The following is a 23,493-nucleotide window of genomic DNA, read 5'->3' on the forward strand; positions in this document are numbered from 1 at the left end:
CCTAGAGAAAACGAGCAAGCGGAAGCTACAAACAAAATCTTAGTTGCAGTAATCTACAAGTCTTGTGCAGTTGAAGGTGAGGATTGGGAGGAAAAGTTGCCATCGACATTATGGGCATACCATACCTTGTACGAAGTCACCACAGGACACTCCATTCTAGCTGATGTATGGTCAAGAAGTCGTAGTACCAATAGAGTTCATGGTACCAAGTTTGTGGATAGCCATCGACAACAAGTTGGGAGATATGGAAAGTCCTAGGAAAATATTGCACAACCTGAATAAATTTGATGAACGGTGATTACAAGCACAATGGGCTACCGAAGTTTCACAGTGCAGATGCAAGGTGTGGCACGATAAGCACTTAAAACTAAACAGGTTCCAACCAGGTCAATTGGTATTAAAGTATAATGGGCGTAATGAGATCAAACCAGGCAAATTTAAGGTGAAGTGGGTCAAGCTATATAAAATTCGTGAAGTAGGCGATAATGGAGCAATAAAGCTATGGACGCTGGACGGAAAGGAGTTGACAAATGTAGTAAATAAGTCAAAATTAAAAATATATCATGAAAGGAATAAGGTCCCGAGAGATCAGAAGCAGTAAAAGAATACATAAATATAATGAATAGTAGATAATAGTAATATTTGTATATATATAATAATAATAATAATAATAAGAGAAAAGGTATGCCGAAAACAAAGTGAGAGCAAAGAAGGCCCACATTAAAGTTACTCCAAATTAAAGAGAGCACCTTAGCAAATATTGACCTATAAGCAAAGTACAAATAAAGGTAAGTACCGTACGACCAATGGAGAAGGAGAAAGTAGAGCCATATAGACATGGGAAACAATAGAGTCGTATGGACGTAGAAGACAATGTATAAGAACCATAGCAAGTCGTATGGCCTTGACAGTCAGTTTATAAGAGGAAAAAAGAAAATCCGCAAAGAGTAAAATATACATATCGTACAGTGTATGGACTTACAAATTTCCAGGATCCCTCAAGAAAAGAGTTATACGTATGGTGGACAGACTTTGCAAGGAAGGGGTATGTAGCACACTGTACAGAAATTGCGAGAAGAACAACCTATACCGTACAGACATAGTAGAGAGCATTACTAAGCGAGTTATCGTACGATTGGAGAGAACTAGAAGGAAATGCGGACCACAACATGGCCAAATATGAATACCGTACGGTATTGAAGACTCAATTAGAGGCAAAATACAAGTCAAATGACTAAGCTGATGTAGTGTAGAGGATACCGTACAACCTAAGCCGATGCAGTTCAGAGGATATCGTATGGCCTAAGCCAATGCAGTGTAGAGGATATGTATGACCACCGTACAACGGCGGAGCAAGGGAACATTAAGGGTGCCATACGGCCAAAATGGCCAATAGGAAAGCATGTGTGAATAGATCATAAGGTCTATCATACGACTTAGAGTGGAAAACATTGAGGTTGGAAGAAGTCACCTTACGGCCTGGCAGGTTTCATGAAAGGGAAAGGTATTATAAACAGGCACGACCACAACAGTTAATAATCACCATCAGAAGACACCATGTGGATGCAAGTGCGGATACAAAATGATTTGAGGAATAAAGGGATTAAGGATACAACAGGGTCAACGTACAAATTAAAGAGAGGAGAGCAAGGAGTCAGTCGCATCAGGATACAAGATATCCTGGATGGTAGAAAGGATAACGACTTGCAGTCAGCCCAGAGAGGTCGTACAATCATACCTAGCATGCGAGCAATAAAATTCAAAGGGCTATCTCTCAAGAGTTGTATGGAGGAGTCTGAGCAACTGACCTAACTGTTTTTGTCCTTGTCACACAAAAAGACATAAGAGGTGACAGCTATACATTCAGCCAGGAAGAGAGCGTGGAAGAAGAAATAGAAGAAGATTCAACAAGCAACACAATGAACAGGAATGTATAGGCTTTACCATCGGAAGTGTGTATTGTAGGAAGTACAAGCAAAAAGAAGGCAAGGGCACAACTGGTTGCAACTACGCACTTTGCACCCCCGAATGTGACATTCAAGGGCTTGAATGGACTAGAGTGTAGGAAGTGGTGGCAAGAGACCTCAAACGACCATTTTGCGAAGGAAAGCATACAGAGGGCACAGGTGGAATGGGCGCTGTAGATGCCAGTATTCTGCATTCACGACTTCGAGAGTTTTCTCTGCACTGTGTTAGAAGCATACAACCGATTTTCACGAACAAGTTCATTTCTGTACCTGGGATTGAATCTCATGATATCTTTTAGAACCACAAACATCACTAGGTTGTTTGGCATACTTGGTCATGCGCTAGGAGGGAGAAAAATTAACAAGCTAAAGAAATTGAGTCGGGAAGTCAAGGTGCAGTTGGTAGAACTAGTATGTGGGAAACGACCTTAGGCAGAAAGTGAAACCTTAATGGATACTTAGAAGGGAAGACGATTGAAGAAATTCGATATACAGGAAGGACACTGGTGTTATCTGATGGACTTGGTAAAAAGTAGACTCACTAGATTGAGCAGGGCATTAGATATTTCATTCCCACAGGTGAGCATGATGAATGACATCATAATTGGTAGAGTATATGACTAGGCATCTTTATTGGAAGTAGTGGAAGCACCTTGATCCAGGAGGGCAAAAGGCCACCGAATAGAAGAGGTTGTGGCAGGAGGTAGATAGCTCGGAGCACGGGAACACTGATAGTGGGAGGTAGGACACATCCTTAGAAGACATTGACAACTTAGAGGAGGAAGTGGACAAGGAGGATGATAAGGACGTCGAGGTTATTATAGCATTGCCACTATTATTTCTGAGGTCCCTCGTAGCTACGTCTCACTTGCACTTAGTCCCTGTAGGCGTTCACATTCCTGGATTTGGAAAGTTTAGGCAGCCTATGGTTATGACTTCAGTCACTGTAGCAGCCAGACCAAGAGCATGGCCAACACCTTGGCCATTAGTCCAACCAATAGTAGCACCTTTAGGAGTTGCCGAGCCTTCAGTCAATCAAGAGACTTTGCCAACTACAATCGTAGTTCTACCAGAGATAGGGGCTGAGACACATACAACTACAATTATACCTGATGATGCGGTAGAGACATCGGAGGGAGTGATGGAAGTACCTACACAGGCAGAACAGGAGGAAGTGATGGAGGTACCTATACAAGCAGAAATAGGTGAGGGTTTGAGGACACTCGGTGTTCACTTAGATGTAGCGGGCTCGGACGCAATGGTCACAGTAGACACAATGTTGTTAGCAATGCCAGGAGCAAAGGAGTTGAGCAGGGCAAACAAATCTCAGAAATTGAGCACATACTTGAGTATGAGGTTTAACCACATATCAGCATCATAGGCGTCATGCATTCTTTCATCTGTGTGAGAAAGAGCTCTGGAATGAGACTCTACTGGCACACAGACACAGGTGGAGGAGAGTCGCCTGATGCAAATCAATGAGATACCACACTCCTCGATGGATAGCATTGTTGAGCGGATGATAGAAGCACTAAAGACGACTATGGGTACCCAACAACCTAGTGGGGCTAGAGACATCAATGGGAGAGGATGTTGAGAAATTGTCTGTTTGACATGGTGACTCGGGCCTGCCAAGTGGTGATCTCTGTGTAGAAACATGGTTTGGATTTAGTGGTATAGGAGCTAGAGCACGTCATATCCTTCATGAGAGTAGAGTACTTAGCCGCCTTTTCAGTTTGCTTTGAGGAGTGTGGGTGGCCTAGAGTAGAGACTTCGGAGATGCGCTAGGATTGGGCCACCACCAGGGAGCCGGTTGTGGAGAGCTGCATAGAGACTCTAACTTGTGAGGTAGTCCAAATATATCGTGATGCTTATTATGCTCTTTGGAGGAGCCAGACAAACTAGGTAGCGATAGAGAGGGCTTGGGAGGTGTTGGCTACTAGGTTAACAGTAGTGAAGGCTGACATAACAATAGATAGAGAAGCTCAGTGTCAGAAAGAGCAGCTTGGGAGTCTGAGAGGATAGCATTTATGGCTCAGCTAGATGAGGCTAGGCGGGAGAAGAGTCAGCAGAAAAGGAATCAAAGCTTGGAGAGATTGCCAAGATGATGCAATCAGCCTTGGAGATTCAGATGTAGACTGAAGCAGATTTGGAGATACGAACCAAGCAAGTGCATGAGCTACGAGCACAATTGAACGAGCTTAGGGGACAGAAGACATCTACCACATCAGCACTACTAGGGACGCATCCCTCTACTTCTTAGATTGTTATGAGTCTTAATGTAGTTATTAGAGTCATATTTTCAGTTTTGATGTATAAGTTGTCTCTATTTTGTCATCTATAGATGACTTTATTTTTTTGGGGGGGATGATGTCGGTAAAAACTATATTGTAGCCGATGGGTTGAGTTGGTATCTGGAAGGTCACGTGATAGTTGAGTCACCCCTTCGAGAAGTATATGTACATCGTCCAAATGGATTTATGGATCATCATTGTATTTGGAGTTGCATATGTGCTTATATGAATAAACTATCTATTTTGTGTTACAGTCTAATCTATTAACGCGATAAGTATATGTTTGCCCTCCCTGTACGGTAATCAAGCATGTTGTGTGACGTGTCACTGTTGAAGATTTAAAACATGTACAAATTTGTTTTGGATACTTGACAATTGCTGAGACAACATTCATTAAAATTTACTTTCATTTTTTGCAGTTTTAGACACCATCGTCATTGTTTTGAATAAAACAATATAAATATACACTCCAGTAACATCCTGAGATTTTGTATATTGTGTATTTTCTCCAGGCAAGAGAGTTCGATATTAATTATCTAAGTTCTATCATCGATATTTCTCGACTCCATTCTATCGTACATGATAGGTGATTAAAGAAATTTAGTCCCACCGCCCTTTTTCACCAAAGATTTTATATCGCTCCATACGTAAACATAGGGATCTAGTGGCAACAACATTAGTAGTGAAAAAAATCTCCACAACCATTAATAATTATTATCTTCTTCTAAGCCAAGCCTTTTATTATGATCTCTACTATCATTAATAATTTTCTCCTAAATCTGAACCATTTGAGCTCAGTTTGATCATTGTTCATAATCACAATTACGAAACTCACCGTGCTTGAATCTTCTTATATGTAGTCGATATCTGCATTGCCCTTCCTTCTATGAGGTTCAAAGTCAACCTTGTAAAGTTTCTACAAATTCTAATATAAATCAGACTAAGATAATACCTTTATATTGCTTGCTGAAGATGATCTTCTATAATTTAGACTTGTATGAAGTGTTACCAATAGTATAAATATTATTCTGAAAATGTTTGATCTTTGCAATAATTCGTATAGGGTAGAATTGCTAAAGGAGCAGACCATATATTATTCGCGTGTCCTTTATCCACAAACATACCCTATATAAATATTACAACCAAAGGGCATGTCCCTAGAAGGGACATGTCCCTATCTAGGCCAGCCTTGAATTGTTTCCTTGAAATCGGCGTCCAAAGGAGAAAACCTTTAGTTAGTGTTTAACCTAACTAATTTGATTAACTTTAGACTTAAACAAAATTATCCAAGGGAGATGCCGATCACAACTAAGACAAGACAATTATTTATAGGCTTATATAGAAGGAATTCCATGCAAATTTAGATTTATGCGATTTGTACAATTAGATCAATATGAAATCAAAGTTATAGAATTAACACTCCCTCTTAACTTGATAATCATATTGAGAGATAACATGTCTAGCATCATCAGTTAAGATGAATAAGCATAGATTGACACTCTATATCTATATCAATTTTTGAAGCATGTGGTATCATCGAACACATGATACTATGTCATATTACTATACCTGCAATATGACTTATCGCTTATACTAGTGATAACAGTATTGCAAAGAATACAATATACAGGATAAAATCTGGAGAATGATTAAATTCTTTATTTACCTAAGTTGTGACTCATAAGTACTGGCAGTCTTATCTCACAACATGATCCTGAGTTAAGATCTACCAGAACACAGGATACAATCCGGAGAATGATTAAATTCTTCATGTATCTAAGTTGGGACTCAAAGACAAAAAAATGTCTACATCACAATATGATCTTAAACTCATCTAGATTTGACAGTACTCTATTGTTTAACACTTTATCTAAGAGATCATCATCTTTCATAATGTCTTTTATACAAGTGCTCATTATCTCAGAGATCGTCACCTCTTAAATAATGAATACAAATGGTGAAGCCCATAACAGTCAATAGTCTGACAATAATAATTTTAATTCAAAATTATTAATAATTAAATAATACAAATGTATTACAATTCAACCATACCAAGTCTTTTCTTGAAGTGACCTATCTTCACTCGAGAGAGGTTTGGTAAGAATATCTGTTGTCTTATCTGTAGTGCAAATGTATTCTAATTTCACAGTATTCCTATCTATCATATCTCTTACATAATGGTAAGGAATTTCAATATGTTTGGATTTGTCATGGAAAGTTAGATTCACAGAAAGCTTGATGGAACTTTGATTATCACAATGAATAATAGTAGGATTCATGGGTTAATTAAATAATCCCACAAGTAACTTTCTGAGCCAAACTACTTCCCTAGAGGCCATTGTTGCGGCAATGTATTCAGCTTCTATAGAACTCTGTGTTACTGATGCCTGCTTTCTGCATATCCAAGATATCATCGCTGAGCCTAAACTGAAACAACATCTTGAAGTGCTTTTCCTATTAGTAACACTTCCAGCCCAATCTGAGTTTGTGTACCCATGTAAGTCCAAGTCAACTTTCTCATACTTGAGCCCAAGATAAAGAGTGCCTTGTAAGTTTCTCATGATGTGTTTGATTGACTTAAGGCATTAACAGCATAGCAAATATCATGTCTTGTATTTACCAAGTACATAAGAGACCCAATCATCTTTCTGTAAAGAGTAGAATCTATAGAGGGTGATTCTACCGCTGCTTCCTTAAGTTTGTGTAGATTAGTCTCCATTGGAGAAGACATAAGTTTGCAGTGTATTTTCCTAATCTTGAAGACATAAATCTCTTCAAGATGTCTAATGTATATTTTTCTTGATTAAGTATGATGTCGTCAGAATTTTGCCATACTTCTAGTCTTAGGAATTAATGGAGGAGTCCTAAAGCTTTCATTTCAAATTCTTTGATTAGATCTTTCTTGCATTGATTTATAAGATGATCATCACTTGTTATTAGTAAATCATCAACATATAGTATCAAAATTATCATATCATTTTTGTCTTTTTTACAATAGAGATTTGGATTAGCTTCATTCTTAGAGAATCCTAAGCTGGAGAGATACTTATCAATTCTTTCATACCATGCCCTTGGAGCCTGTTTAAGCCCATAGAGAGCTTTCTTGAGTCTGCATACAAAGACTTTAGGGTTATGAATTTTAAATCCTTCAGATTGTTCCATACATAAATGTTGTTTTTACATCCATCTGATGTACTTTTTATCCCTTCGATGCTGCAATAGCTAGGATTGCTCTTACAGAGGTGTAACTGGCAATAGGAGCAAAGGCTTCTTCATAATCAATTCCCTCTTTCTGAGAGAATCCCATAGCTACGAATCTGGGTTTATATTTTTTAATGCTATCATCAGTAGCATGCTTGATTTTAAATATCCACTTAGAAGAAACAACGGATTTTCCTTTAGGTCTAGGAACAATTTCCCAAACATCATTCTTAATAATGGATTGATATTCTTCCATCATAGCATCTTTCCAAGCTGTATGTTTAATAGCATCTAAAACATTGGTTGGTTTTGATTTAGATAAATCACTCATGTTTGCTGCATAATGAAGGTTCTAGATGGTGCAACGAAGTCTTGTGTTTCCTCTACAGTCTTAATGGCCCAAAGTGATTTTTTTTTTGGATTTTGAGTTTCCTTAAGGTTAAGATTCTGAATTTCATCTTCAATTTCTTCAGTGTTCTCCCTCTGAAACTTAGATTCAATATTTTCTTCAGAACTAGGTAAGGGAGAGGGATCTTCAGAACTTAGGGCTCTTTTGAATGCTAAATCTTCTTCAAATATTACATCCCTACTAAGTTCAATATTTTTCTGACCATGTATGAAAATCCTATATGCTTTAGATGTTTCACTATACTTGACAGAAATACCTCCTAAAGGGTTCTAACTTAGTTCTCTTTTCTTTTGGGACATTTATATATACTGGACACCCAAATATCTTTAGATGGCTTATATTAGGTTTAACCTTAGTAAAGACTTCTTCATGAGTTTTATCTCTAAGGTGGGAGTGAGGACTTCTGTTTTGAATATAGACAGTAGTACAAGAGGTTTCTGCCCAAGGATAATATTCTAAATTTTGATCAATTATCATAGCTCTTGCTGCTTCTATAATTGTTCTATTCCTCTTTTCTGCTACCTCGTTTTGTTGTGGGTTATAAGGAACAATGTACTCCCTCTTAATTCCTGCTTCTTTACAAAACTCTTTAAAGAAATTTGAAGTATATTCCCCTCCATTATCAGTCCCAAGAGTTTTAATTTTGTGTCCTGATAAGTTTTCAATTAAGGTTTTGAATTCTTTGAATCTCTTAAGGATTTCTTTTGATTATTAACATTTTAAGAAGTAGATCCAAGTTTTTCTAGAGAAGTCATCTATAAAAAGTATATAGTACCAGAATCCTCCAAGAGAAAGAATAGACATAGAGTACCCTTTTGTGATGTAGAGAAATACCTCACTTCAGTTTCAATGTACAATTCTTAATACCTTTGACTGGATAAGAGGAATGATCATCAATGGTAACTTCGCCATCAACTTCTTCTGATATTGAATCTAGTACTTCTTTGTATCTTGTAATGTGTCGAGATGATCCACTATCAATTACCCATGCTTTGCTTGATACTTCATTTGATCATGCAAAATACAATACATGATTCTTAGGACTATAGTTTTTTCCTTTCCTGATAACGTTTATATAGTTTACTTGCTGCTTTGTATTCTCAAGGCAATTAGATCTATAGTGTCCAAATTTTCACATTTGAAGCATTTTATTTTGGATAAATCTTTTTAGGTTTGCCATTTTTTTTATTTTCCTTCTTCTTGAAGTGCTTCTTCTTACCTTTATAAGAATTTGTGTTGAGAACATGAAGTTCATCTTCAATTTTCAATTTTCCTCCTTTCTTAAGTTTCCTAGATTCTTCTTGTAGGCAATCTCCTTTAAGTATATTAAAGTCTGAAAGATTGTCTCTAGCACTTACTCCTTGTGAGAATGTTTCCCATGAATTTGGTAACCCATCTATAGCCATAAGTGTTAGTTCCTTGTCTTCAATTATGGTCCCTATACTTGCAAGTTCATCTCTTAGACTAGCCACCCTTAGAAAGTATGAGTTCATAGATTTTCCCTTCTTTATCTATACATGATGTAGTTGCCTTTTTAGTGCAAGAGTTCTAGTCGCATTGTTAACCTCCTATGCATTCAATATTGCATTCATCATATGAAATGCTGTTTGATGTTTCATTAGCATAGGTACGATTTCATTTTTCACTCCATCCAATATAATTTGGATGGCTTTCCTATTTCCTTTACTCCAGATAGTTTTGTTAGGTTCAACATCAGGTTGCTTGGATGCTTTATCAACAAACCGTTTCACATCATTGTCTTTAAGAATCATCATAATTCTGAATTTCTAAACAACGAAGTCTTCTTTTCCATCAAACCTGTCCTCGGGTCTGATTGTGCTTGCCATTGAAGATAAAAGGATGTTGCTAGATATTTAAAGTCTGATTGTCAATTTGCAGAGCCTAGGTTCGACTACAAGAGCTCTGGTACCATGTAAAGTTTCTACAAATTCTGATATAGATCAGACTTAGATAATACCTTTATATTGCTTGCTGAAGATGATCTTCTATAATTTAGACTTGTATGAAGTGTAACCAGTAGTATAAATATTATTCTGCAAATGTTTCATCTCTGCAATAATTCGGATAGGGCAGAATTGCTAAAGGAGCAGACCATATATTATTCGTGTGTCCTTTATCCACAAACATACCCCATATAAATATTACAACCAAAGGACATGTCCCTATCTAGGTCGACCCCAAATTGTTTCCTTGAAATCGGTGTCCAAAGGAGAAAACCTTTAGTTAGTGTTTAACCTAATTAATTTGATTAAGTTTAGACTTAAGCAAAATTATCCAAGGGAGACGCCGATCACAACTAAGATAAGACAATTATTTATAGGCTTATATAGAAGGAATTCCATGCAAATTTAGATCTGTACGATCTGTACAATCAGATCAGTATGAAATCAAAGTTACAGAATTAACAAACCTTCAATCTATTATAATGCTGTCAGTACAAAAACTCCATTGATGGGGAAATAAATAATTTCCTGATACTTCTTTAGTATGTTCATGAATGTTTCCCTTGACTTGTATTGATAATACTATTTGTTCATTAATATCTCTTTTCACTATATTGACATTCAGTTGTTGGGTGGCATTAGCTGATCATATTGAAAAAACAGAAAAAAAATCTTGCATACAAGCTATAATCCCCATCTGTAGCCCTCCCTCAGCAACTCCAAAATATAATCATCATCAACTCTTTGGAAGGAATACAATACTAGTGAAACGCTGAATGAACTCAGACTGATAGGGATCATCAAATCCAGATGCAATGCCAACCAATATGGTTTAGTAGAATAAACAAATCAAAGCTTTGCGTAAGATACACACCCCGATGTGGGAAGATACTCTCCAAATGTCTCTCTCTTCCCTCCATAATCCAAATACCATACACTAAGCAACATATATATCTCAGTGGCAATATTGACTACTAGGATGCAATAGATCACAACATAACTAAGAGTTCGAATGAAATATTAAAAACATTTCAATGCATACTTTATGTTTATTGAAACGAATATATTTATTCACTTGTCTCCATTTGTTTTCCACGCAAACATAATATTTCCTCTCACAGCACTAATATCAAACTTGCTTTTAAGGATAGAGACAGAAGAGAGAATGCCATTGGTCTTTGGTAAGCAACATGGCTTGTCAAACATTGCATGTAGGTAACCTGCTCTGATACCATGTTAAAGATCCCAGGCTTTGGATATGTTGTAACTTGTAATAGCACTTATAGATTTTATGTGTGTTTCAAGTTACTATGCTAATGAACATATGTGATATAAAGAGGCACGTCTCTTGTTAGTATATTAACTCACATTAATTATTGTTATATCGCAAATAATATTTTCTCAATATATTATAATCTCAGATACCGATTTGTGGGGTCCAGGCTTGGCTTCTGCATCGAAGGCGGACGGATTCCGGATGCGCCCGGAAGCCCTGCGGGTGCTGGCCGGAAGCGAGCCGCAGGCTCCCGGATGCGCCTGGAAGCTGATGGCAGATGGTAGAACAGTCATTTTGACTGGAGTCTCAGCTTCCAGGCGCATCCGGGAGCCTGCGGCTCGCTTCCGGCCAGCACCCGCAGGGCTTCCGGGCGCATCCGGGAGCATCCGTGGGCCCAGGGACTTTCAAAAAAAAAGCCATAATAAAAACATAAAGATATCTCTGCTCCTTATGTGTCCAGTCAAAATGACTGTTCTACCATCTGCCACATGTCATGCACTTTTTTAATCCTTGACACAGATACGTACAACCTAAGTAAAGCTGATGGTGAAGAAATGTGTTAGAGGGACATGTTTGTGATAAGAGTGGTATTAAGCTATGTGCACTTATTGATTAATATACAGGGCAAATGGGAAAGAGTGCCTTTGGTGGACCAGGTCCGATTAACTAAATCGATATCTCACATGGCAGGGGCCAAGTAAAACATCAGTTTGCTAATAAACATTCCACAATCTTCTGAACTGATTAGTAATAATTTAAATTAATCCGACAGAAAGTGCCAGTACACAATCATATGCTGTCTCAAAACTGCAAAACTGCCTTTCAAGCATCATGTATCCTTCAAGACAAGCACAGGGATTCCCCAACAAAAATTATTATTTAGGAAAGAAATCATCAGTAAGAAGTCCCAAATATGGACTCCTGTAATTTCTGATCTACAAAAAAAATCTGAATTAGGCAAGGATAATTTGAATTGCGCCGTATTAACAAACATCTTGTAGAAATCTTCATCATGACAAACTTATGGTATCCCTCAAAAGGATTAGAACTGTATAAGAAATCCACAAAATAGAAAACATAAACCTGGAAGCAACAGTGTAATACTAGCTTGATAAAGGCAACATCTAACTGCTAAGATGTTACAGGCTAAATTTGGATAATGATGAATATTTGAAATAGGATTTTTACTAGAATCCTGCGAATATTCTGACAAAGAGGATGCCCAACATGAAAACAAACACAAACAGAGCAGTCTTCAAATGCAATATCTAAAGTTGACAAATAATTGAGATATTAAATACCTGACAGCATTATTAAAGTCAATTATAGGGTTTTCTGCCAGTCACAGTCAAATTCACTCTCAAATTTGAATATAGGGCTTTCTGTCGGGCAACATCTAATCACTGCTAAGATGTTACAGGTTAAATCTGGATGAAGCTAAAAATTTGAAATAGGATTTCCACCAAGAATCCTACAAATATTAATATTATATATATACGTTTCCTCCCGCATCTGCATCAAAAAAAAAAAAATCCCCGCATCCCGTATCCGCTTCCGGAATCCGCATCCGAATCGGTAACTTAGATTATAATGGTTATAGAACAATCTTAAATAAATAAATACTTATATGTGGATGCTGACACTTCGGATATTTTCCACTCGACCTGTGCTCGCTTCCTTGTTGACTTGGATGTTTCGAAAGGTCTTCCTGAGGCGGTCTGTTTGGATTCCTCGAGGGGGTCTTGGTCTCAAATGTTGGATTTCGAGGGAATCCCTTTTCGTTGCAGGAAATGCCACTTGACGGGTCACGTTGCTGCTCGTTGTGTAGCTGGGAAATCCAAACCCAGGCGTTCCTCCTCTTGGTGGACTGGGGCCTCCTCTGAGCATTATACGGTGAAACAATCCTCGGTTGCTCCTGCGGTTTCAAAGGTTGAGGCTAGTGTTCCTTTCGTGCCGGTGGTTGCGGAGGTTGCTTTGGCGTCTCATCCTGTGGATTCTGTGGCTGTGGGCAACGTTCTCTCCAAGTTGGTGGTAAAGGATTTGGTCTCTCCCCCTGCTTCGGTTGACCCTCCTAGGGGTTAGTTGTCGTCTGTCTCTCATAGGGTTGCTGAGGCCTCTGTGTCCCCTGGGTTCCACGGGTCTTTGTCCTCTGAGGATTGGGTGACCGAGGCAGCGAAGTTTGAGGACGGTTGGATTGCGGTTAAAGGGAAGAAGGCTAAGCCTTCTGCTCCCCCTTTAGATATGACCCTTCGGTCGCGTAAAGGTAACCTCATTTTAAAAGGATAATCTTTTGTTCCCTTATGCTGACTGGTTCTTCTGGGTTGGTGTTATGGTCTTGTCACTGGTTTTCTGGTATCTGGTTTGGATAGCCTTCCTGGCTGCTTTGCTCCAGTCTGTTTGTCCTTTCAGATTCCAGAGTTTTTGGTTAATTTTACTGGTCTTATCTGTTGGTTTCAGGTCCCTGCAAAACCTGGTTTAGTTGTTTGGTTGGTTTCAGGTCCTTTTAAAACTTGGTTGTGCTTAATGGTTTATCTTTCTCTTTGATGTAATGGGTTTCGGGGCCCCTTCAAAACCTGCTTTTACCTTAATCTAAAACATAAGTTAATTATTGCATATATAATATTTGCCATAAATTATTTATCTCATATATAAAATTTAATTTATCCAACAGAATTATAACATTAACACTTTTATTTAGTTGTGTAAGAGGACCATTGCAATCACATCCTTCTAACCAAATGAAACCATCTTTATGTGCAGGAGTCTCAAGAAAATAGGGGTAAAGATGCTTATCAAGAGATATGCAACTCATATGCAGAGCTTGAACCAGCGTACCTGAAATTCCTTGCAGAAAGTGGACTGAGTAGTTCTGGGTATTGGAGGGGTGGATTGCCCTCCACGTCCGATGAGAATATTATTTAACAAGATGCTTTATCTTCAACTTATCTTCCAAATAGCTGATTTGGACGTGGAGCAATGATTAGGTGTTTGGTATTATCTTCATGCTACCTTTCTCAATGAAATAAATTTGAGAAATCAAAGGAATACTTTGGAATATTAATTTTGTAAACAAAGTATGATTGAAAATACTATTGTTTTGATCTAATATGCTGTGCTAGTTTTTCTGTTTAAAAAAGCATATGTACAAAAATGCCGGTAGTGGCTGTTTTTCTTGCATGAGTTCTTCTCCAAACATGTACTATAGGGAAATCTGAAATACAGATTGTAAGAGATGATTGTACCCGGTGTACTTTGGCATTTTTTTTTATTAATTAAAAAGAAGTTTGATCCTCGTTGAGATTTAGCTTGGGTATCTTTGTACTTCTGGTAAGGAGTGTTACTAGTTGAACTCTTTGAAATAAAAAAATTACCTGGAGATATTATTGTGGTTTCAAACAAAATAAATGCTTTTTGCACCACTTAAAACAAAGGACGGTAGAAGTAAAATATATAAATAATGCCATGTAGTTATTTGCAGGGTATTTATGTTAGAGGAATACTATCTTGGATAGTTGAACATCATCCTTAATAGCACATTGAAAGTAGAAAAATATATTGAACAGCATTGCAAGGTTAAACAACTTTAACTTCCTTAAGGTAACAATACTGCTTTTGAAGTACGCATCTTCTGTTTGAGTGAATTTCTTATGCTATTTTCTAAATGAAAATTGCTATTGTATTTTGCTTGTACTGTTAAATTCAGTAATACACAACGTTTTTACAATACCACTTTGAAGTACACCTTCCATTTGAGCGAGTTTCTTATGTAATTTTCTCAATTAAGCTTTGCTATTATATTTTGTTTGTACTGTAAAATTCAATAATTAATACACAACTTTAAAAGCTTATTAACTGAGATCTGTAATGACCATAAATATTCTAATGCATGATTCACTGATGGATTTAATTTTCCTTGTCGGTGCCAACTTTCGTGCCACTGGAATTACAATTAAAGGTTGTAAACTGATGCTTCCAACAACACACGTGACTGCCATCTACTATATAAATTCATAATGCAGACATATGCTCACATATTTGCCTACTTAATTTCCTTCATAATATGCTTTCCTTATAGGAACATATTATTATTCTCCTTTCTAGATGGACTCTAGTGCAAGAAAGAGTGTTGATTCTTCAAGATGTGTTATTTAACTTCTAATTGTTGTAATAAACAGACATTGTGCTTGTATTCATTGAAATTTGTTGTCATAACTCCTTTGGATAATAAAGTAGTTGCATGGAATGGAAATAAGAAGGCAAATGAATCCGAACAAAAATGAATAAAGATTTACTTATGAAGAAATCGGATGCAGAAATTTTCTTAAAGCACAAGATATTTCTTTATATTTTCACTATCTCCTATTCAAGATTACAAGCTTATTTCCTTCTTGAGGTGAGACTTTAAGGAGGTTGACAACATTGTATCTTTCAAGCTTACAATGTGTAGACTGGTCAAATGCACTCTTTTACTATGAACAACTTGTTAATGACGAGTGCTATGTATAATGACCTAGCCAAGGTGTATGCTATTGAATCTAACAAAAAGTGAGTTCGGTAGTTATTCCAAAACATTAAAGAATATAAATAGAGATCCTTTCAAACTAGTAATGAGTGAATTTATAGAATAACCCTTCTTGACTTTACTGTCAAGCTGAACAAAAATGAATCAAGGATTGTATCAAAACTTCAAAGAATACGAAGATTGTTTCTAGCAAATGAATAAATCTATAGAATGATAACACTAGGTCATACACTTGATTTTAACAAAAATGAATCAAAAAGTTGGGTGAAAAGGTTAAATTATGTGAAGATATATTTTCCCACCATTTGATCCAAAACATCAAAGTACTTGACTTTGTTCCCATACGGTATTCTTCATGTTTGATACACAAAATTGCTACATGTTGGTAAATATATTGTTCTTTTATTCTACTCTTTGAGTGCCCAATATTCGTGAACAATAGCTGGTTACAACAATTGGGAAATCATAGCTAAGTGATTAATTCCCTCTGAATTCTTAGGTATAGCTCCCTCAGATTTGTGATTTGCAATGAACCTTGTTTATTCCTAATTCTAAATGGGGTTTGTTCTTGACCAGAGAACAGGAGAGGTACGCCAAGTTAGGCCTAAATAAGAACTAACTCAGACAAAGATTTGGATCTTAAAACTAACCAAATCTTGTGAACTCACATCTTAAGAACTCACAGAATTTGACGAAACGTTAATGGATTCTACCTATGAATTAGTTGTTTAACTGAAAGCTTCTAATTCTAATACAGAAGAGACTAACATAAGGAAAACACAAAACTGAATCTCTTAACTTTGAATAACACTACTATTATCTTCAGCTACTTGTATTGAATAGGGGAACACAACTCTATTTATTCCTTAACTCAATTCAACTGAAAGAGATATCTAAAACTATCACAAAACAATGGAATAGGAAATGATTGACACAAAATACATTTAACTTGTCTCTACAACATGAAGTATTTCACACCAAAAATTAGTCGGCTTTTTATCAATCTTTCAATTAGGTACATATAGGATTCCGAGATGACTGTTACAAAATGAGACTCAAATTGATTCATCTCAAAATTAACAAATGATAAGGAGATAGTTGTTAGTTACAATCTTTACATAAAAATATGAAAGGGCGGGATAAGAATCACTTCGCCTTCTTTCCTTTTTACAACATTGCCTTATAGGCTTTGGTAGCAACAATGATTGGGATCAATTCCTCATGTCTATGAACATGAGCACTGGTGCATCTTAAGCGCCACTTGGAATGCTCTCTGGCTAGATCTTTGATGGCATTCAATTGCTCCTGCATTTCCTCCATAGCCACGTGTATATACCTACCAAGCTTTTGGAGTTATAACACTTTGTTCCGATGATCAGAAGATTTCTCTGTTAGGCTATCCAGATAATTAGATAAATTCTTTTGCATGACAACTTCAACTATCCCTTTCCCTTGTCCACTAGCTTGGTAGTCTATATATAGACCTCTTAGTACTTCATAGTCCCTGTCCTGCTCCTTTTTAACTTTGATCCATGTTTCCTTTAATCCTTCTTTTGCCACTAGAATCATTTCAGATTTGAATTGCATACTCTGTAGCCATTCAAATAAGGGCTCATCTCCTTTAGGCAGAATCTTTGCCTCTACTGCTTCCTTAGCCTTCATATGGATGACCATTTTCAATAAGGAAATGCAATCCTCACTCTTGGCTTTTTCTGTTGATAGCATAGCCCAATTAACGGAGATGTTATCTTTTTCTATTTTGAACCTCAGTACTGCATTACCAAGTTGCTCTATGATTGCAAGTTCCTCAGACTTGAGTTTTCCACTCCACTCCCTACCAAATTGCTCGAAGTGCTTGTCTTCTTGTAGTTGGGAGATGATAACCTGAATGTCTATGGTTGTAAGGTTGCTGGTACGTGACACTCTCGAAATACTTGCTAGCGGGGTGATTAGCTGCCTGATGAAGTAGTTAAGTTCGTGAATCTCTGCCTTCATTCTAACTTTGGCTAGTTTGAGAGTTTCAAGTTGTCCCTCTATCATTTCATTTGTTGATTTCCACAGACCCACTTTGGTGTCATGTCTAACTTCTCTGAGGTCCAGAGACTGCAAAGTGAAATCATCTGTAGTCAAGTCTTCAATTCTCCCCTCCTTGATGGGCTTAGCAATCTCCATAGTTAAGTGTCCTATGTTAGGGTCTTGTCCAAGAATTGATAGGGTCTTTTGCTTCTTAACTTTACTCAATGCCAATCTAGAACAGATAGCTAGAGATAAAGTTTCTTTGTTCGAAGCTCCCTCTTCTTTTCTTTTTCTCTTTTTGTCCAAGGTATCCTCGAGCCATGACTTGGTGCCAATCACGTTAGATGCAGTCTCGAGCGTGTCTACACTAAACATTTTCCTCTTGAATAGAGTTAATGTCTTCGTAGCTGAAGAGAAAGGGTTCTTTGGAGCCTGGGAAATAAGCTTTCAAGTTTCGGGACCCTTCTCTGTTTCTATAGTCTTCCTTGTAGCTTCGTCGGATTCAGTAGATTTGTTCTCACTACTTCCACCATCTCCAAGGTCCACTACTTGTATTTGGGGGCTGCTTGGTAGGAGTATTGCAACATTTATAGATGGAATCAGACTACTGTGGGGCGAGAGAGGCACCATGACTGCACTGTCCTTCAATTCTTGTTCCTTCTTCTCAGCCTCCGTTTCAGTTCCAATCACCAATACTGAACCATCCTGACAAGTTTTATCAACAGGGATATTCTTGTCAGGAGGTTGGTCACCTCCACCTGGTTGAGCAGGCCCTTGACTGATGGGCAAGATTGTGCCTGAGGCACCACTTTGAGAAGATGAGCTTGTCGCTACATTTGGGGATGATTGGGCGAGCGTGCCTTTGCTCCTGCTTCGCTACACTGTGGTCCACTCGACCCATTTTCCAGTTCTCTTGTAAATTCTGGCCATCATCAAATCTAGGTCTTCCACAACATCTTCATAAGGTTCTGAACTTATGGGAGTACTCCTTAGCTTGGTCCAATAAGTATTACTATACATGTTTTGATCATCATCTTCAACTCCTACATCAATGTTAATCTTATACATCTTCACTTGGTCGACTATCAATTTGGCACAGGCTTGATCATGACTCTCAAACTCATCTTTGCAATTGGCCCAATAGTCCTCAATGGTAGTGATGTTCTTTATCACATCCCCTATTTGCAAGATATCTCTGGCATACCCATTTGGGTCAAACATGGGCCTCAAGACTTCATACATGTCTAGCTTATATTTCTTCTTGAACACCTTCATCATGTTTTTGGCATTGGACTGGGTGTCATAGCTGAAGGCTCCAACTTTCATGGAGAATTTGTATCCTTTCTTCTTTAGGCTCCCACTTAGTATATTCACTTGTAGGGCTTGCCGTATGATCTTGAACAACATGATCATGTTGCTTGGATACCTTGGTAGCTTTAACGAAAATCGATCAAATGTTGCAAGACACAAATAAGAAAATGATGAGAACTGAATGAAATAACATCCAAACTGACTAATAGTGGCCATGGCTTCTGGGCTGAATAATCTTTTGGGGTATCACTGTAGCTCCCTGCAAATCCTCATGGTAAATGCATCATTCACCTTAACATAATTCGCATAACTATTCTGTAATTAGACACATGGATAAAATTCATAAGATTTAACATCAGTAGGGAAATTCTCTAATCTTTGGAGGCTGGGCCATAATTGCAATGAGGCCAACATGTAAATCAAGAAGGGCGACATGTAGAATGTATTATAGAACTTGGTTGCCTGGAGAGCATTGGACAAAATTTGCTTACCTCTTGCGTCCAATCAATGTATTGGGTCTCTGAGCATATTACTTGAACTAAAAAGAAATATTGCTCAATGAAATTTAAAGCTTCTACCTCACCTTTCAACCTATGCAGGAGAACCAAAATATGAATGATTTCTGGCTTAAGGTTGGTTCCAAACAATGTTTTGGGAACTTTACTCTTATCATTCTATGGTTTCTAGAACCATGTCCTCATGATTTCTTTCTTCCAAATCATCTTCTTTGCTAAGAATTCTAAGATGGCTCCACCAACGCCTAAATTAGAGAACTCCTCCCACTCTGGCACATGAAGGCAGTTCGCCACTGTTTGCCTATCAATTGAGATTAGCACCGTATCATCAGGTAGCACAATTTGCCTGGTTTCTAGGTTGTAGTGATGAATTCATTCGTAAATCAACTCAAGGGCTTGGACTGCAACCGGGAAACCAGGGGCCTTGACTAAACCACATCCTTAGAGCTTCTTAGTAATGGGATGAATTCGTTCAGATCTCACCCTTTTTTGGAAGTTTTCCATGTCAAAGAAGCGAAGAGAAGTATCTGTGAAGTTCTGCAATTGGGACTTGATCCAAGTTAACCCATCAAAACCCGCAAACTTGGTTTCCATGAGTTAGTGAACAAGATTTTGAATCGAGAGTGTGAATGAGACGAGTGCAATAGTCACAGGTTTTTCAAAATCTATGCGTATTGATAGAACAAAAAATCAAAGAAAAAGCTGTAATTTATTCAACTGCTTATGCATCTTTATATGAGAGCTTCAATTCATCCGTTGGTCTTCAAAATTCGCACCATAGATGATATTTAAGGAAATACCCATTGGATAGTAATTGCAAGAGTTCAACGGACATCTAGGGGTCTTTTAACTGTTACGTTGAATTCAATGCTAACTTTCTATATGCCCACTACTTACTTTTATGTTTTCCTTTAAGTTTCAGAAAGTTACCATTGGGTACCTTGTTGAGGAAAATCCGCTAAATGAGATTCTTGCTATATTTCTGCTTCCTTAACGATTCAATCCATTCCAATATCATTCTAACATACTCTGAATCTAGTCTGAGGGTTCGATTTAATCATTAACTTGATTTTTCTTGAAAAATCAAAAAACTGTCTTCATGGGTTGGAAACCTGCCAAGGAGACGACAATTTCCATTTTTTTGCCAATGCTTTCTTTAGGGTTGACTCTTCGACAATTGTATTTTTGGAAGTTGGGAATGTTTATTTAAGGTGTTAGGACTTGTTGAGGGTCATCAATCATCCTATTTTTCACTTCAAGTTGTTTTTGCAGAAAACTATTTTCATGGTTTGAAAACCTGCCGAGGAGAAGACAATTTCCATTTTTTCGCCAGGGTCAAATATTTGATTAACAACGAATATGATCAATGCTTGGAAGTCTTATTTTGGATTCAAACATCAATTTATTGTAGAATCATTTTCCCTTTGCATGTTTTGATCCATGTACATCTTCAAGTGGTTTTTATGGGAAATATCCTTCATGAGTCAGAAACCTGCCGAGGAGAAGATGATTTTCAAATTTCTGCCAACACTTTCTTATCAAGGAGTGGTACACTGTGAATGGATATGGAACATGATTGATCATCAAATGAACAAGTTTGATATCTATCGAACTAGGCACTACCTTACCCAACCAATCACAAGGTAAAACAAACAACCCCCCTGGCAATAAGGAAAGAGAAGGTGAAAGGGGAAAATTTGATAGAGATCACCTAGCCTTAGGAGCTTAGACCTAGACTCAAACACGACTAAGGACAAGACTCGCTTCATCTACTCCGCAAAACTCACTTTTGCCAATCAGTTAGAAAACAAAAAGTGGGGCAACGCATGTATTATAGGAAAAAACAACCATATATTGGGGGGAAACTACAATGTCGAGATAAATGAGACACAAAATCAAAATGCAAACTTAAATTTCATTACTCATGAAATTAATGTGGAACGAAATAAAATGCATTGGTTGTTTGATCATCAATCATCCTTGTCCTCATGCTCCCTCCCTTGTCCACTCTTCTCATCCTCATAATCCTAGTCCTCATCCTTGTTATTGTCACCCTCATCACTATCCTCTATGATTTAAGAACTTCTTGGGTTCTTCGGGATTATGAGCTGTATGGATCACCTTTGGGCCATATGCAACTTCAAAAAACCTTGTAGTTGTACCAAATTCGTATGTTGTACTCATTAAAATTTGTTTGGTAAGACTTTTGAGAGGGCTTTTCAAGTCACATAGTCAATGAAAATAGTACCCTACCACGCTAGTCTTACTAACTTGTCATGTTCTAATTCAAATTTAAATAACCTAGTTTAAAAAAGTTAAATTTTAAATTTGATAGTGGAAGACATCTTAGAAAATTGCACGATCAAGAAGTCTTTTAACTTTAATTTGATAATAGAAGCTATGGAATTGTTGAGCATTGTTTTTATGCAACAGACTTCTCTCTTGAAAAAGTTGATGAAAATCAACTCCAAGGTTCCTTTAGGTTGTTTGTAAAATGTTTCGGTAACTCAAGGAGATAAATGTGAATGTTCACGAGGAGGCCTTTGTTGGTTCGTAAATATAAAATTGTGAAACTTGTAAAACAATGAGAAGATAGAAAAAGTTCTAATATTTTTGTATTTCTTGTTGTTATTGAATGAATGTAGATTTTTATTTTGTAGCTACGATGAATTTCCTAATTAAGTAGATTGTGTAAGCAAAATGCAAGGAGAGTAGGGTAATGAGAGATCAAAGAGAATTTGTAGAAAATCAAAACCTAAATAGACATAGGCCACCAGTACTACACTCTGTGAATAAAATCATTGAGGGAATGAAGGGAAACCTACGTAGCATACGGTAACATAACTGTGACTTTGTAGATGCAATCGTTGAAGGAACTTTACTCAAAGGTTGAACAATTTTTCGTAACTCATCAAATTGTGCAATTACTTGGATGTATGCACACATGAGAAAAATTACTATGAATACACTAATAAAAATTCCCTCTTTAATTCATTACAATAGAGGAATTCAGAACAATTATTACAAACTCTAGACACATAAGATCGACAAGCACTAATGACAATAAACAACTAGTTCTATCATCATCATAAATAAGCAACAAAAATTCATGAAGACACAATATTCAAGAAGGAATAACCACACCCTAAATAGGAGCACCAATTGAATATTCTCATTGCAAAGAACAATGACCCTTGTTACAATGTACAATCATGCTTATATAGAGAAGGTACCTTAAATTTCATGTGATTTTAGGAGGTAAGGTTTTTCTCATGCAAAAAATATGAAAAACTATGCAATTTTATCTAATTTTATGCAAACTTGGCCCCTAATTTTTTTTGTTGATTGGTAAGAGGCCGAAGCCAAGATTAATTATTATTATTATGTGTTGTGATTAATTGTTAGTATTATTTATTAAGCTTGATTAGACTCGAACCCAATACCTCCCAGATAAGAGGCTCACAATTTATCGTTGTGTTGTAGGCTCTTGCCTAAAAATGGCTCCTAACTTGTTGCAAACTGTCTTGCACTATTTTTATATATTTATTTTGTGCATAAGAGCTTTAAATAGACATAAAAATAGATAAGAAGAGGAGAGAAGTTGAGAGAAGATGGAACTTTAGTTAAAACTAATCTTTTTGATGTGCAATTCAAACTCCACTTCTTAAAATATCATTTTTTTCTCATCCACAAAATTATCTCTTCATGTAGAGTTGATAGTTAACTCTACTATTCCTCATCTCATGCAAAATAGGTGTAGACAAGCAGAGTTTTGGGATTGGAAAACCAAAAAGATTCTTTTTGGATTGTTGGTCACCCTTGTTGTGTTATATAGATGCAAGGTTTGGGGGAGCAACCTATCTAACCACAAATGGAAGCAAATGGAAAGAATACAAAAGAATCTCATCACTACTAACCTTAAAGTCAAATAATCTATACCATACGAAATCCTCTTGGCTGAAGTAGGGATGCTCCCGATGGAAGCCTTTGCAGTTATACATCTGTTAAGCTATATAAA

The 23,493-nt window shown here is 37.1% G+C and overlaps 1 protein-coding gene across 1 annotated transcript in view; it reads left to right on the forward strand.

The window, feature by feature from the left end:
• Nucleotides 1-14,415, forward strand: part of LOC149553403 (uncharacterized) — a 216,776-nt gene extending 202,361 nt beyond the window's left edge. Inside the window, exon 6 of the mRNA XM_089788868.1 lies at nucleotides 13,872-14,415. Coding sequence (XP_089644994.1) covers nucleotides 13,872-14,033 — 162 coding nt within the window. The 3' untranslated portion in view covers nucleotides 14,034-14,415. The remainder of the gene's footprint in view (nucleotides 1-13,871) is intronic.
• Nucleotides 14,416-23,493: the final 9,078 nt, after the last annotated feature.

This window comes from Cupressus sempervirens, chromosome 6 (assembly GCF_028749045.1).
Source record: "Cupressus sempervirens isolate cs-2001-9-10 chromosome 6, ASM2874904v1, whole genome shotgun sequence".
NCBI classification, from domain to species: domain Eukaryota; kingdom Viridiplantae; phylum Streptophyta; class Pinopsida; order Cupressales; family Cupressaceae; genus Cupressus; species Cupressus sempervirens.